Source organism: Pangasianodon hypophthalmus, chromosome 12 (assembly GCF_027358585.1).
Source record: "Pangasianodon hypophthalmus isolate fPanHyp1 chromosome 12, fPanHyp1.pri, whole genome shotgun sequence".
NCBI classification, from domain to species: Eukaryota; Metazoa; Chordata; class Actinopteri; order Siluriformes; family Pangasiidae; genus Pangasianodon; species Pangasianodon hypophthalmus.
Genome location: NC_069721.1, coordinates 17,107,207 through 17,123,408, shown reverse-complemented (window position 1 = coordinate 17,123,408; position 16,202 = coordinate 17,107,207). Strand labels below are relative to the sequence as shown.

The window sequence follows — 16,202 nt, the reverse complement described above, 5'->3', positions numbered from 1 at the left end:
TGAAAACTACTACGAATACATCTGTCTTCAGTGAAAGAGCTCCAGAGACCTCCATGGCTGCAGGCTAGCACCAATTAGACTGCCCTCCTTTTTACGCACACACAAGCTACTCAGCTACTGTAATTTCCACTGACTGTCTCTTCTCACCATCTCCTGTTTCCATTAGCACGTAGCCAAGCCTGAGAGAGAGTGAGTGGGGGGGGGGGGGGGGCTGAGCCAGAGGAAAACAAGCAGAAGACAGAAGAACAAGCATGGCAGTGTGCATACTAATGAGCACAAAAGAGAGCATTCTGCCCCTGAGGAGAAGCACCTACGTGTGTGTGTATGCATCAGGCTGTGTGTGTTTGCGTGGGTCCTCACCTGAGGCTCTGGTTGTACTAGTCTTTTCAGTCCAAGCTCTTACTAAATATTGACTTGTTTGACAAGCCCTCAGATATAGAAGAAGGTCATTTTGTATTTTCTTGGTCATGGCTTTCTGACACACTTCAGCCCCATGTGTTATTGCATAAATAAGTACAAAGGAGACAAAACCTGGACCATACCTAAAAACATTTATGTGAATAGCCATCATTAGATGTTCAAGTGTCAACTGAATTCTACTAAAGCAATACCTGGCTTACCTAACATCTGGGATATATGGAATAAGAAATATATACTAACATTTCAATAAATTAGTCTTATTGGTAGATTGTAGGGTGTATTTTTTAAGTCAAAATAGCAAGACAGTATATCAAAATAATGAGATAATTTGAAATAATGAGTTATTAAACTGAAATAAGTCAAAGAACTGAAAATATTAAACTGAAATTATCAAGTCAAAGAAATGAGATATTAAGTCAAAGTAATGACATATATTGAACTAACAAGTTGAAATGATATTAATTTGAAATAGCAACATAGCACTTTTCACAGCTTGTGAGTCAGGGCTTCTGTGCAGTCACACTAAATTTCACAAGCAAAATTACATTCATTTTTTATTTGAATTCATTGAAAACCCACTGAGTACTGACCGACCAGAGAGATGTCCAAGACAGGTCCATTCTGGCGTTAACTTAAATTTACCCATAAATTGGGTAATTTATGGGTAAATTGGAGAATAAGTCATAGTTTTGTTTCATATTCAACTTGAAGCCTTTTTTATAAGACTATAACAGTAATTTTAGTCCAAACATAATAAATGTTTTTGTGCTCACTGTGATAATGGTTTGGGCAATGCCCTTTGAAACAGTCCTTCATATTGTAGTACAGAAGATCCAAAATGTAGGAAGCTAATTTTAGAAATGTGCAGATATGAGATTTGATATAATACTTCACAACATGACTAAATTATTCTGGAAAAATTGGATGAAGTCTGTCTTGAAGATGGATTAGCCTGGATAACTTTTATTGTTAGCGAGTTAGCTAGCTTGCTAGCAAAGGCTTGACATGTAAGATTGACATGCAAGGTAGATTGTCAATGTACAAAACTGTGTATATGTAGGAATATATTTAGATATAAAATTCATTTAGATAAGGTAAAAATTGTTTCTTTTCATTATTCTTCTCACCGCAATGTCGCTAGCTACAGCCAAAATCCTAACAGCTAAATTCAAACCTGCACTAAAATTTATTTCACTGCCAATCTTTCAGTACTTCTTTAGTCATACTCACAGACAAAAACTGCACATTTTAGTCTGTTTATTTACAAGAATGTGACCTACAGTCAGACAGAGCCAGATACAGTACATTTGCTTTATTCTTTACCATAAATCTGGGATGGTTTGTTTGAGCTCCCTTATTCCCCAACACACTTGAGGTTCCATGACAGAGGGAGTCACAGGACAGTGAAAGCCCATCTCCCTTGAGCAAAGCCCCTTCTGCGACCTTTAACCCCCTCCAACCCATTCTTCATTCCTCCATACCATCCGTCGCTACAGTAGAGGCCCCAGCTCACTGACAGCTTGACAAACGAGCCATCGCCTCATCTTTAGAGGAGTAGTCTCACTCCAGGAGAGGGGATAATGAAAGGAGCAGGATAGCCAGTGGTTCGAAAAGACTTTCATTCCTGCCCTCCTGCAGTGGTGTGTATTCATGCGACAGGAGAACCTAGTGCTGTGGCTCCTGAGCTGCCTGACAAGCAGCGCATTACATCCAATCAGGGCATGATGGAGCAGCAGCAGTCTGCACTATGAAGAGGGCTGCAGAGGTCACAAATAAGATGACATGCTTGGAAAACTGAGCACGGAAACCGAAACACGAAGGCAGGGGTTGGTGGTTGGGGTGATGTTGGTGAGGGAGGTGGGATATGGGGATTGGGAACATTACAGATATAAAACTAAACCAAAAAATGAAATGCACTGAAGTGTATAATTTAGAAATTTAGAAATTCTGGAAGAAAAGAAGAGACAAGCAGGTAGAACAAAAAATTGAGAAAATGAGAGGTATAGGGAATAAGTAAAAGAAAAGAGAGAAAGGACAGTAATAAGGAGTAGCGTGGGGGAATGAAGGGAGCACTACAGTGTGCACTTGTGCCGTGTGTTTAAATCAGAGTTGCTGATAGGTCTGCTCTCTACTCTGACATCAACAAATGGTAGCTGGAATTCAAACTGACAGAAATGTTCAATGTTTGTCGATGTGAGTATTGCAAAATTTTACATGTAAAAAAATTATGTAAACAGCTTTCTTAGTTCTTAATTTGAATAGGTTGAATTTGAATCTGTACATTAGTGTTATAATAATAATAATAATAATAATAGCTAAAAGGAATAACTAAAGGCTAGTCTTTTCATCAGTTTTTTTTGGGTTTTAAAAAAACAAACACAAAAACCTCTGACCATGACACCCATATGTGCTTGTTGAACATCCCATTTCAGATTTAGTCTCCTTTTTGCTGTTATAGTAAGCTCCACTCTTCTGGGAAGGCTTTCCATTAGATTTTGGAGCATGGTTGTGGGGATTGTCCATTCAGCAGTCAGCTTTCCAGTTCATCGCAAAGGTGTTCAGTGAGGTTGAGGTCAGGGTTCTGTGCAGGACACTCGAGGTCTTCCATATTAAACTTGGCAAACCCCTGAGTGCTTTGTGCACAGACGCACTGTCATGCTCAAGCATGTCTGGGCTGGACCCCTCAGCTCCAGAGAAGGGAAATTGCAATGCTACAGCATACAAAGACAATCTTTACAATTGTGTGTTTCCAAATTTGTGGCAACATTGTGGGGAAGGCCCACATATGTGTGTGATGGCCCTTTAGTGTATCATGTGAGTGTGTGTATAAAGTCTCTGAAAAAGGCAATGTCCTACTTCCTAACCCAGTCAGATATGGTGGACTGCAGGTAGAAAGGAGTGTACATGGATCAGATCACTCTCTCCATCTGCACCTCCATCTGTTCCTACTTTCATTAACCACTCGCTCCTGTCCAAGACTCCTCCTCTGAAAACCACCCTAACAACCTAACACCTAATGTATGAACACACACACACATTCACACACACGCTTCCTGTGCCTCCCTCTTAATCTCTTTTTTCTTGTTTCTCACTCTCACATACTCACATACACAAACACCTGACATGCCTATATTTGAGCAAGCACTTTCTGAAGGTTTTCATGACACTTGGCATAGCTGTAAAGGGGGAAGACACACCGTTTGTGTGAAGTGTGTGTAGGGTGGGAGTCAGGAGTCACATGTTCGTGTTATACCTCCCTGCTGAGCCCAGCACAATCCACCAGCATGCTGCAGCACTCAGGAGCTCTGCTCGCTACAGGGATTACGGAAATGTATGTTCAACATTCATGATAAACAGGAAGATTTGGCTCTGAGGCATCATACATAATTCAGCTATGCTCATGCTTGGATCCTGCATTCCAATGGATGATTTGCCATCTACAAATTTTGACATGCAACACAAAGTCTCGTAAGTCGGAGCAGCGGAGAGTACAACAAGTTTGGTCCTGTGAATTAACATTAATAACTTGCCAACATTGCAGTGAACCAGGTATATAGCTGAAGGAAATAGAAGAGGATCCTATTACTGAATCTCGGAATCTCTCTGCCTGACATCCTATCAGTGTGATCAATGAAACTGATGTGATACACACCAATGTTGATATACATCGCAGATAAAAAAAAAAAGAAAGAAAATAAATAGACATTCAGTATATTGCTGGATTACTTCAATTACTGGGCAATTTCTGTGTGATTTTCTTCCAATTGTTTTACAGACGTACAGTAACCAGGTAAAATGTAAATCTGAAACAGACTGAAATAGACTATTTTAAAACAAATCTACAAAATTCTACTGGGTTTCAGATTTCGTTTTCAGGTTTCATCAAAACAATTGAGCAAGTATATTTACCAGAGTAATATAAATAATAACAATAAAAATAAAATTGCATTAATATTCACAGTGAGCTGTCACTGCCACCATGGACAACTCTTCCCCAGACCACCAGAGTGCACCCTCACTCACTTTTTTGAATCTCTTCTCTTGTTGTCTGCTCCATTTCCTTTCCTGATTTTGCACACCTGTTTTCTATTTCCCTATTAGTCACCCTATTTAAGTTCCGTGTTTTCCCTCTTTGTTTGTTGGAGCATTACGCTGATGTCAGTGGCTTGCTTGCTTGCTTGCTTGCTTGCTTGCTTGCTTGCTTGCTTGTTAGATTTTGGTTCCTGTTTGCACTGTGAACAGCTTTTGGTTTCTAGTTTACCTTGCCTTGCTGTGCCTAGCATTAGCCTAGCCATTTGTTGTTTAGTTTTTGGTTCTTTCCCAGTCCTAGTTTGTGCCTCATTAGTTTTCTTTCATTAAAGAATATCTGCATTTGCATCCGCCTCTCTGGACTCTTCTTTGTCCCCACATGACATGAGCACACAGGAAACTTGTACTAAAATGTAAATAATGAAGTTTAGTGTCGACATGGATCTTTTTCAGTTCAGTAATAGGCACATTTATGTACAAGGGGCACCATGCAGGTTGCTGAAAGACCCATGGACATCATCAGTGTTTTTTGGAGGTCATTATTTAATTTCAAGTTAACACAAACACTCCATGCATGAATTTATTTATTAAGTTTATTGAGTAAGTTTAGTCACTGATGTGATAGGGGTAAAGTAAGTCAAGTACTTGTGAAGTACAGGAATCCAATGTCCAAGCACCTGATCATATATATATATATGTGGAAAGCTTATGATTATGTGTATATATATATATATATATATATATATATATATATATATATATATATATATATACACACACACACATATATACATATATACACATAATCATAAGCTTTCCACTTCTTCGGCTGATTTAAGCATAAGGTGGAAGGAAAAGTAAACGCAATTTTCAATCACATATGTCTGAATGCTTGGCCTGATTTCTTTCCTCTTCCCTTCTTCAGGTTTAATCCTTCTATAGAGGTCATGCACAAATGAGATTACTGCTCTGTGTTGTATGGCCGGAATTGGGAATCATGTTACAGCAATCCATATGGCTTCACACAGAGTAATGTTGACCTGCCCCTTGCCCAGAACATCCACTGTGCACCTTTGCTATAACCACAGTTTTGTAGTTCAGTATACAGTAACTCTTGTTATTTGACAAATTTATATCTGCTTGAAATCTAAATTGTTATTCATTTGGTTTTGAACTGATGTGTATGCAAACATATGCAAATTGGGCTGTAGAAATGCACAGTTTTGCTCTTGGTAGAATATTGAACATTGTGTTCACTGAACTCATGCTCTGTCAAAGCAATGAAAAATGCATTCACAGCTCAGTCCACATACAACTCTGTTTTGCTAACAGTGTGAAGAGGTTACAGTAAACTGAACAGTGCCTGTTAACAATTGTTAAAATGTGAACTATCATATGCATAACCTATTTCATAAATGTGCGTTACTGAGTAAAAAAAAACACAAATGTAATAGGAAAAGAATCAATGATACAGTGATGTGATTCCATTACTACCCCAAAGATAATTAATTCCCAATGACATCATGCCCCAAAGTATTTATATGTAAAGTAATAAGTAGAAATTGTATTTGCCAATAATTACAATTTCCTTACAGAAAACTTCACCAAATAAACAATTACACACTTAAAAATATATTCGTGTAAAGTATCTACAACTCACGTCCCTGTGTAAGTTGTTACTATAGAAATGACAACACATTAGAACAAGCACATTAATATATAAACTTGTGATTTGAGTTGTCAGAGCTGCTGTTATAGAAAATTAATCAACTAGCTAGTTTCTATAAGAAGATGTCTGCTTCAGCTCAAGCAAACATTCATTACTTCCTCCACAGCTGCCACATTTGGTGTCTTTTTGTTAAATCCCTTTCACATCCTCCTCCGCACATCCTCTTTCCCTTCCTCTATTCCTCCACTAACAAACTGCTCCAATTTGCCAGTTAAATAGTTGTGGGGTATGTGGATGGATTTGGCAGCACTCACTGGAGCAGCACTTCACCATCTCTCAGGCTCATAGCGTTTCTGAAGCTTGAGAATGCAGCATCACCACTAATCTCTATTGTCCTAATTGGTCAGATCATTTCCATAATTCCTGTATGCAGTAGTGACAATGCAAACACAACAGACTGTGTTTGGTTGAAGCAGCCAGGACTTGGCTGCAGGGGGATTACTGCGCCCAGACAACTGGCACATTCTTAAAGGCAAAACACTCCCATTAAACAGCTGGCCTGAGTCCGAGCACTTCAAAGAGATAGCGCTGATGGGCAGCACTAGTGGACAATGATATTTAGCTCAATACATGCAGAGAGGAAATGGAATTTATTGACTGTCTGTCTCTCTGTCTTTGCCCTGTTTTACATGGTGCACTGTAGGGGTAACTCTGGCTGTGAGCATTCATCTGGAAAAACAACAGCACTGAAATTCTGCCAGGGAAGGAAATTTAAAAAAAAGACAGAAAAAAGAAAACATAATGCATGCTTGAGTGTCTCTCTATGAAGGTGACATGGATTGGAAAGAAACCCAATTACCACAGTAACAGTAACGTCAGCTGTGCTGGCTGCCTCACATTCTTTCAAGGCCCAGCTGACAGTGGAGAAGCAGAGAGTGGGTGGAGATCCTGTTCAACCCACAGCCATCTTAAAACTTTGCAGGTTTGGCCTATTACAACATGTAAATTATGTAGCGCAATGCAGTATCTGCCCGGAGAACAGCCTGACATTTGCAGTACAACTCATTTTAGCTCAAGAAATGATGGACTCCTTAGTCACAGTGTCCTTACATACAGATGATTAAATTAATAGTCAATTCCTAAAAGAATAAAATATATTGAACAGCCATGCAAGCAACAATGACTCTACTTACATGGCTCAGAAATCTCTAATAGCAATGAAAACCATGACTCACCTCTCTCACAGGAGCGACCCAGGTAGCCAGTCCCTGAGCAGTCACACACGTAGCGGTTCCAGCCCTCCCTGCATGAGCCGCTGTTCAGGCATGGGTTGCTCAGGCACTGCTTTGGAGGTTCTTTGGAGCAGGAAGGTTTGACACCCACAGCTCTCTGTGCCTCAGCAATGCGCCGGATGTCTTTGCTCTGGCCGTCCATGAACAGGTCGCGCACACAGCCCACGTAACCATAGTTGAGCAGTGCAGTCCACACCTCGGTGGGAAACACCAAGCCAGCACGGTCTTCCGGCAAACCACCCAGGTACAGAGTGTCATCCAGATCCAGGATCTCACTCTCGCCGGGAGCGTTATAGGGGGTACGTACTGAGTTGACAGAGATGGTGCCTGAAAAGAAACAAGAATGGTTAGAAGTTTAAAGCTCAGTTCATTGTTCTTCAGTTATGTCAGGGTCACAGAGAATCCAAGGGCTATTCTGTTAAGCAGGAATACACCCTGAATCACAGGGCACATTCACACCTAAGGACAATTTAGAACCGCCAACTGCTGGGGTGTTTTTGAGAGGAAAAGGGAGAACCCAGAGGAAACCCACATGGCCACAGGGAAATCATGCAAAATCCCACACAGACAGTAACCCGAGCTCAGAATTGAACCAGGGATCCTGCAGTTGTCACACAGCAACGCTATCCACTGCACATTGCACATTGTAATGTCTAATGTGTTTCTATACCTGTAATATCATTTTAAGGTTAGGTTAGGTTAGGTTAGACTTTTATTGTCATTGTAACATGCCACATGTACAACGAAATTTAAAGTGTCGATCAGTTTAAGGTGTGCAGTCATACATACATTCAACTTTCAACCATATAAAAGAAAAATGCTAAGTAGCATAAAAAAGATAAAAGAAATACTGTACTAAAATAAGTTAAAGCAAGTTAAAAACAACCTAACCCACCCTCATACATACTTCCCACCTATTGCACGTTCCCGTGTAAGCAGCGTTTTATTGAGTATAGTTATGATTGTTGAGTGTCGTTATGGTTGTAGGATAAGAACTATTTTTCAGCCTGTTTGTCCTTGCTCTGATTGTTCTGTATCGCCGTCCTGATGGTAACAGTTCAAACAGAGAGTGCCCGGGGTGTGATGTGTCCTTGAGGATGTATTGGCCCTTCTTGAGACAGTGGGAACTGTGTAGTTCTTCCAGTGTTGAGAGAGGGCAGCCGACGATCTTCTGGGCCGAGTTTATGACCCTCTGGAGTGCTTTTTTCTGAGCCGCTGTGCAGCTGGTGAACCATACGCCGATGCAGTAGGTCAGGATGCTCTCTATGCAGCACCGGTAGAAGGACAGCAGGAGTCTCTGAGTGATGTTATTCTTCCTCAGCACCCTGAGGAAGTAGAGTCTCTGCTGGGCCTTTTTCAGCAGTTCAGAGGTGTTTGTGTTCCAGGTTAGGCCTTCCTCTAACTGAACTCCCAGGAACCTGAAGTCAGCTACCCTCTCTACACAGTCCTCACTGATGAAAAGTGGAGATATGTCCGTTTTCTTCCTCCTATAGTCTATGATCAGCTCCTTTGTCTTTCTGGTGTTGAGGAGCAGGTTAAAGGTATCTTAGAAAAAAAATGTGATTCACAATATTGACAACCTGATATACAATGGATATCAGGTTTCTCTGTACAGCCTGGAAATTACCACCACCCCTGTGAACAGGAGTGCTGCTTAGCTGTCCCTTTTCCTTAAGACAACTCATGAGGCATATAGAGGTGTGGCTCAGGGGAAGGGAAAGGTTTGTCACTTCTTTCATGGCAATTGCAATGCATCTTGCTGGCAGCAGAGAGCTGTAAAATGTACAAACTGCTCTTTTAGTAACTTTAAAAAATAGTAGAGTGGGATTTTTCAGGCATGGTGTGAACCCTATTTGGTTTGGTTCACTGACTCAGTTGAAATGGGACAATATTTAATACCTTTTTAACAAAATGTAATACCACTTAAATGAATAGTGACCATTACAGGAAGATTAAAAACCCATTTGGAGTACATTAAGTGTATAACTTCAGTATGTATACCATGCATTAAATAGTTTATGAAGTGTTTAAGTCATCCAAGCCATTGAACCTTCTATTAGTAGTAAGTCTAAGCAATTTGGTAAGAAATTGCCTGGCACTTCTCCCTGGATGACTGACACTAATGATGTCATGAAACATATTAAGGTAGCATGACAGTGTTTGGGCCCCTGAGATGTGAATCACATGCATGAAATAGGATTTTCACTGCTGTGGGGAAGGTATAGCATGCCAGTGTGCTGCACAGTAGAATGAATGGTCATGGAACATTATACAATAAATTGATAATAGCAGAGTATGTGGAATCAAAATTCAGTTAGGACATTTAGTCCATTTGGGGCCATATTCACATAAAAAAAACCTTCTAAGCAGCACTACAAGTCTGTAGCTGAGAGTTTCTTATAAATGAAAGTATTTTAGTAAGAAATTATAGCAGTACTTAAGAGCGATCGATATATGAAAATTGATAGATGCAATCCCAATTCACATTGGTATATTAAAAAGTGCAAAAATTAAAATGCTATTAAAATACTAATTGTCAGCCTATGTGTCTAAATGAGCAGGATTTAAATTACTTAGTATTTAATTCAACTTATACTTACAATTCACTAAAGTACTGTATCGATTTAAACAGCACTTTTAATTAGCAGACTGTACCCTAGTGTAACCACGGCTTTGTGGTTTGTGATTATTTGTAGTTATCTAAAGGGAAAACCAGTTGGACAATTTCCAGGCTGAATTCCTGAATTCCTGACTGACTGCACAATCATCGCTATACCCTCATGAATTTTTTCAAATGTTTTTATTGTAATTAAAACTTTTCAAACACATGAACTTGATTTGAAATGGATCACAAGCAGCAGCGATTTTGGACTATTCATGATTTGGTTTTATAGACATAGCAATACTCTGTGCCTCTGGAATTTAGAAATCTTCCTAAATTAACCAGGTAGGGGATACTTTTACCCTTAATATTCTTTTTCAACCTGATCTCATGAGAAATTCATACAAATTCAAAGAAATTAGGGAAATATGTTTGGATTTTGTTAAATTTCACATGACATAAGTCATTAGAAAAGGACTGAATACTAACTCCACCCCTAACCCTAACCTTTGTATACAGCTTAAGTCATGCGAATAGTTACAAATTTGCAAATGTGTGACCATGTTGAATTTTTTTGTGAATAGATTCAACAATGCAATAATTTTGAAGGCTTGACTTCAGTGCCACCTACAGTTCTTAGCTTAAATTTTAGCTTGAAACTGGTACAGAGGTTAATACAACTGATAACGATCTGCCTTCAAGGCAGCCCCTTGCATTGACCCTAATGATATTAAACTCTTTCATAGACTTTAAATCAGCCTCATTGTTTTCTTGGAGACAGGTCACTAACAACATTTAAATCCACAGAGCAATTCTGCATCACCCCCCTTCATTTTCCTCCATTACATGCTGCCATTCTTCACGCCTTAAAGGCAGTCACAAAAGAAAAGTCATTATTTGCATGATGGGCCTTTGCAGTCAGGGATATAATGTACATAGAGAGCTAGCCAAGTCCTGTTTATTAATGTTTAACTGCCCGAGTTCAATAAAACACCATTATAATTTAAAATGTGACTGATACTGGCCATTTGCAGCATGAGACCTTTATTGTGTGGTGAAATGCAAACTATTTAATCCTTAACCAGGGCTAAATTTGTGTAGCTGTAAACAAATAGGATACAGACAGTGGGAGTAAAGGAGGAGAGAAATACAAACTGACAATAATAATCCAAACTTCAAAGTTAAACCTCAAGCCTGTATATTACAGACAAGCTGAAAAGATTGTACATGTTTTTTCCTGGCCATACTTTATAGTATTATGTGTCTATAATATCTGTGCAGTTACATATGAACTATATTTATGACTATAATGTAACTACTGACTTTCTCTCTCAGGTCAGGTAATTACGTGTAACACTGTGAGTGTAATTGTATACACGATATAAGCTGCTGGTTTGTACAAACTTTTCTTTATAACTGCATCAGGGTTGGCACTATAAAGTACATTGCTATACATTGTATAGAAACTATATAAATGCTAGGTTACATATTAAAATAAATGGACAGCTCCTCTGTAGTATGGAGATTTTGTAATCATAAGAAAGGTATTATTAGAAAACCAGAATTTCATACAAACAGCATTTCAGCATACAAACAGCATTTCATGGCTAATTAGCTGAGAGAGAATGTTATGATAATTGATAGTTTATAAGATATATGGAGGTGATTTTTGACCCAATGGTCATAAATCAGTTGTCACATTACAGTTGAGATTCTTCATATTAGTTTTTCTCCATTTGGCCAAAAACGTGTAGGTTTAAATGGTTGTACATTTCACGAGTTGACGTGAATGTTGCTTCTCTTAATTAAAGTTGTCACACCTCATCTTTCTATTGTTTAATCTCCCTGACACACACACACACACAGACAAGTGCAAACCATCTTGTCCAGTGCATTGAACTTGGCAATTATTGCCCTAAATAGCAGCCAAACATCTCTCTCAGGTCATCGGTAATGAGCATGCTCCATCATCCAGCCTCTGGTTCTCAGTGCTCACAGATTACACAGCACGGCACTACCGTATGGTGGGCCTGCCTCTATACTTCCTCATACACACACATACACACACACACACACAAGTAAGAATGCACCTATATGCTCTTTCTCTAACACATACACACAATTGCCAAACATACAGCATGTAAACATCCATACATACGGTATATATACAGTATCCACACATATGCACATACATTCTTACATACACATCCCGTGCATGTATGAGTATCTTTGGTGTGTGTGTGTGTGTGTGTAGGCCGCCAATTCATACAGGCTGCAGAGTGACACAGCACAGCTCATTCTGTTTGGCACACAGTTAAAGTCCCATCTGTCAGTCCCGTTTCAGATTCCCATAGCCTGCCAATCTCACAGCTTTTTTTTTTCTTCTTTTCCATGCCATCAAAATGTGACCAAACTCACCATGGCAACAATGCAACACTGTATTAGGCGGCTTATGCTAATCTCGTTTTAAAGACGTGATGGAATTGAGCTTCACGGATAGCGTCTATGGAGTATGCCTGGAAGAAAAAATACAATTTAAAACCATAGAGAAAATGTCTCCTCTCTCTCTCTCTCTCTCTCTCTTCTTTAGCTGAGCCCTATTAAATCCCAATTGAATACTGCATTACCGTGAAACTAAAATACCACTCTTGCTTTAGAAATCTGATTTCATAATTGCTCCATGCGCCATTTAATTTTCTCCACATAATTCTCGCTCGCTCGGCAAGTCAGAATTAATGTAGGTGACCTGCATATCTATCTCCGGAGAGAAGAGGAAGATGAGCGTTTTTCACTGAGGAAAGAAGCCTCAGATCAATAAGGCAAAGTTTGGCAGCTGGAAGGACAGAGGACCAGAAAAGGCCACTCTCCAGACTTCAGGCAAGCATGTTGCTAATGGAAGGAAGTGAAGGAGGAGGGGAAGAATGAGGGATGAACTGTCTTTACTGGGCAGTGCCAATCGCTAACACTCTCCCTCCTGTGGGAAACTGACTTCTGGTTTCCATGGCAACTTGTGCAGAGAAAACAGTGGAAGCGAGAAAGAGGAAGACGGGAAGGATGGGGCCGTTCATATTTAAATCCCAAACTGACAGAGCATCTTCAGGCTTTCATACCCATTCATATTTGAGGCAACACATTAAATGCCAACATGAATCCATCTACTGCCGCACTAAATATACACTTAACGGTACAATAAATAGAATTATCTATGGAAATGAGACAATTTGTTGTGTAGGGTTTTTTTTTATTAGTTATTTTGAAAGCTCACTGGAATTTGAGCGTTTGTAAAATGCCCTTAGGTTGATTCTAATTCAATCTGAAATCTATATTTTTTATGATATAATCGTAACCTCACTAAATCATCACCGCATATACTAGAAATAAGAATAAATACAACTATTTTACCTGATCTGCCATCTCTCTGGAAGTCCACATGGTACCATTCTCCATCGTTGACCTTCTTGTTGACGGCCCGGGTCTTGGTTGTGCCTGAACCCATGTCTAGTAGAAGGTAAAGGTGGCCATCAAGCATTTCAATAGCAAAGAAGTCCACCTTCATAGTTTTGGGGCCCTTGGGGTCTTTCTGCTGCTGCTGCTTGGGCTTGCCGTGGCTAAAGAGCAGCAGTCCGTTGGGCTCGGTGGTGCGAAAATCAAAGGAGATGGAACCAGCTTTCTTTGCAGTCCACTTGCTGAGGGTGATGTAGGACTCGGGGGTCTCGAAGGTGACAGGGTCCAGCGTGGCCACGTTCTCACACTTGAACGCCACCATTCCACTAACCTTCATCTTGGGGTCGCCTTGTTTGGCCAGACGAGATAGCTCCAACCTCACATCGTTGTTCTTGTACACAACCTTTACATGCAAAACAAAGAGCAAAACAGAGATACAAGATAAATTTGAGAAAAATATGATGAGAACGTAAAACCCAAAGAACAGACTGATCCACTTTAAGTACAGCTTGTTCTGTAGAAACAGTAATAATATATAAAAGTAACTGTCATTTGCTGATAATTATCACTATTAACTCCAGTTTATAATTCAGTTATTTATCTTAATAACCATTCAGTACCTACTGTGAATTCTTCACACAGTGAAACTAAGAAAGCGATATATCTGTGTGTCAAATAAAAGTGTGGGAGTTACAGGGGTTAACTGAGAAAATGTGTTTTGTGTACTGCAGAAATTATAGTGCCTATGACATTTACACAGCTCATATGAAGTTTAAAGGGGTAGAAAATGTACAGAAAATTATACTGAATTAAAAGTATGGGTATTGTGTCCTACATGTTCACCTAAATGTATTGAAATATGTAATATTAAAAATTATATGATAAAAACCTCATATGATATGATTTTCATATGATGAAAATCTGAGAATTGAAAAATATAAATGAAATTGCAAGGAGTAAAACATTTGCCAAGTACAAATTGCCTAACCTGATACTGAAGTATAGTAATGAAGTTACACTAAGTAAGTGTTTTTCACTTCTGCACAGTTACTCCATTCATCTGTTAGCTGAATGAGTAAGAAATACTTTATTGTGCTTGAAATCAGACACAGATGAGCAGGAAAGTGCATTTTGTATCATATCTGTATTAATGATTGATGACGCAAAGTGGTGTGTGAGACTGCACTGAGCTAGTGTAATTTTGCATAATGTCCATTTTAAAAAAAGGCTCCAGACGGCTGAGATTTTTCTTGTCCAACTGTTCTTTTTTCTTTTCTCCACATGGCTGAAATGCTGTGATTTTTTTGACCCAGCAACAGTCTGGTAAGCACTCAATATCTCCCTCTTTTAATTCCATTTTGATTTCATTTGAGCCAAGAAAGAGATAATGGAATGCAGATACAATAAATGGATACTGATGATGCTTCAGAAATGTCAATCACTCGGCCAGGCACTAGAGCCATCCCTGCAATTAACGAGCCACGCATGTTTTTTTTTTCTTTCCCTCTGACCTGTCCACTTTGTGCGCTTCATAAACTCAGAAAATTACAACCTATATCTAATAAAGCACTAAAATAAAGTGTCTGTAGAAGGGACCTAATTAGGGGGTTGAGTCAGGGATAAGGACAGGACTCCCTGTGTATCTCTGTGACGTGAACTGGACCCTCAGCACACTAGAATATGTTTTGAGGATTGCCAGAGCAAGATAAAACCCTTTAATGATGGATACAGTCAATTATAGAATAAATAACAAGACAAACATACCACAGATACAACTGTGTGTACACAGTCAACTTTACTACATTCACAAATGTGTACCTGTGACAAACGCCATTATTGTGTTCTTGACCATCATAATTACACTCATCCGGTGTGAATGAGTAGAAAAGAAGATGAGTCTAGAATCTTCTTGCTGTGGCTTATTGACGGAGTATGAAGGATTAACATGTTTACAGGTTTAAGACCTTGGGCAGCCCTTCTAATCTGGAGAAATGACATCATTACAGCATGGCCCAAGAAAGGGATTACATGTGAATGTGAGGACAGAGCGCTACTGATGGTACCAGTCCAGACATCTGCTGCATCACAAGTTGCACCTTCACGCCCTGACAAACAAACTCATTGATTTCTTGTGTGTTGCTTTTGAGATGAAGGCATTAGCTTCAAAGAATCTTTACTGAGCCTGAACCATGCAGCTAATTTGTTCAGGTGTGTCAATACGATGACACACAGTTGAGTTGTACCAAAAGCTACTTGTCTGATCTTAGCAATGACCCAATCAACAAGTCTGTTTCATGACCATCCCAAATCTTTAGTCAGCTAACTTGTGTGTTTCCTGTCTTTTTTGGCCTTTTAACTTTATTTACCTGTTTAGAACTGATTACCACTATTATTTAACGTGACAATATATTAATATATTGTTGCATTCGCATTGCTACTGCCATGTCTGCATGATGTTTCATTTTATTTATGGATGCATGTATTTTCCATTGTTATGACAATGATGGTCAGTATAGCTACCAACTGTTCTTTGTGGATAACTTCAATTCAGTTCGTTTCGATTCATTTGATTTGATTGGATTCAGTTCACAAAGAAAGTTGACTCCTAATGAAAACTTCTGAGAATGGCCCAAAACAACCAAAATGGCCGAGACCATGGGTGGTTTTTTTTTTTTTTCGGTCAGAGGCAGAAGACAGTAGAAGTATATATATTTTTTGTCCTTTCAAACAAAACTCTGCAAAAATT

The 16,202-nt window shown here is 39.3% G+C and overlaps 1 protein-coding gene across 11 annotated transcripts in view; it reads right to left on the bottom strand.

Moving 5' to 3' along the window:
- The window catches only part of nrxn1a (neurexin 1a), a 149,597-nt gene that overhangs the window by 67,594 nt on the left and 65,801 nt on the right, over window positions 1-16,202 (bottom strand). For all 11 annotated transcript variants that reach the window (XM_053238983.1, XM_053238982.1, XM_034309210.2 and 8 more), the window contains 2 exons: window positions 13,415-13,859; window positions 7,354-7,737 (listed from right to left, as the gene is read on the bottom strand). In XM_053238983.1, coding sequence (XP_053094958.1) covers window positions 7,354-7,737; window positions 13,415-13,859 — 829 coding nt within the window. The remainder of the gene's footprint in view (window positions 1-7,353; window positions 7,738-13,414; window positions 13,860-16,202) is intronic.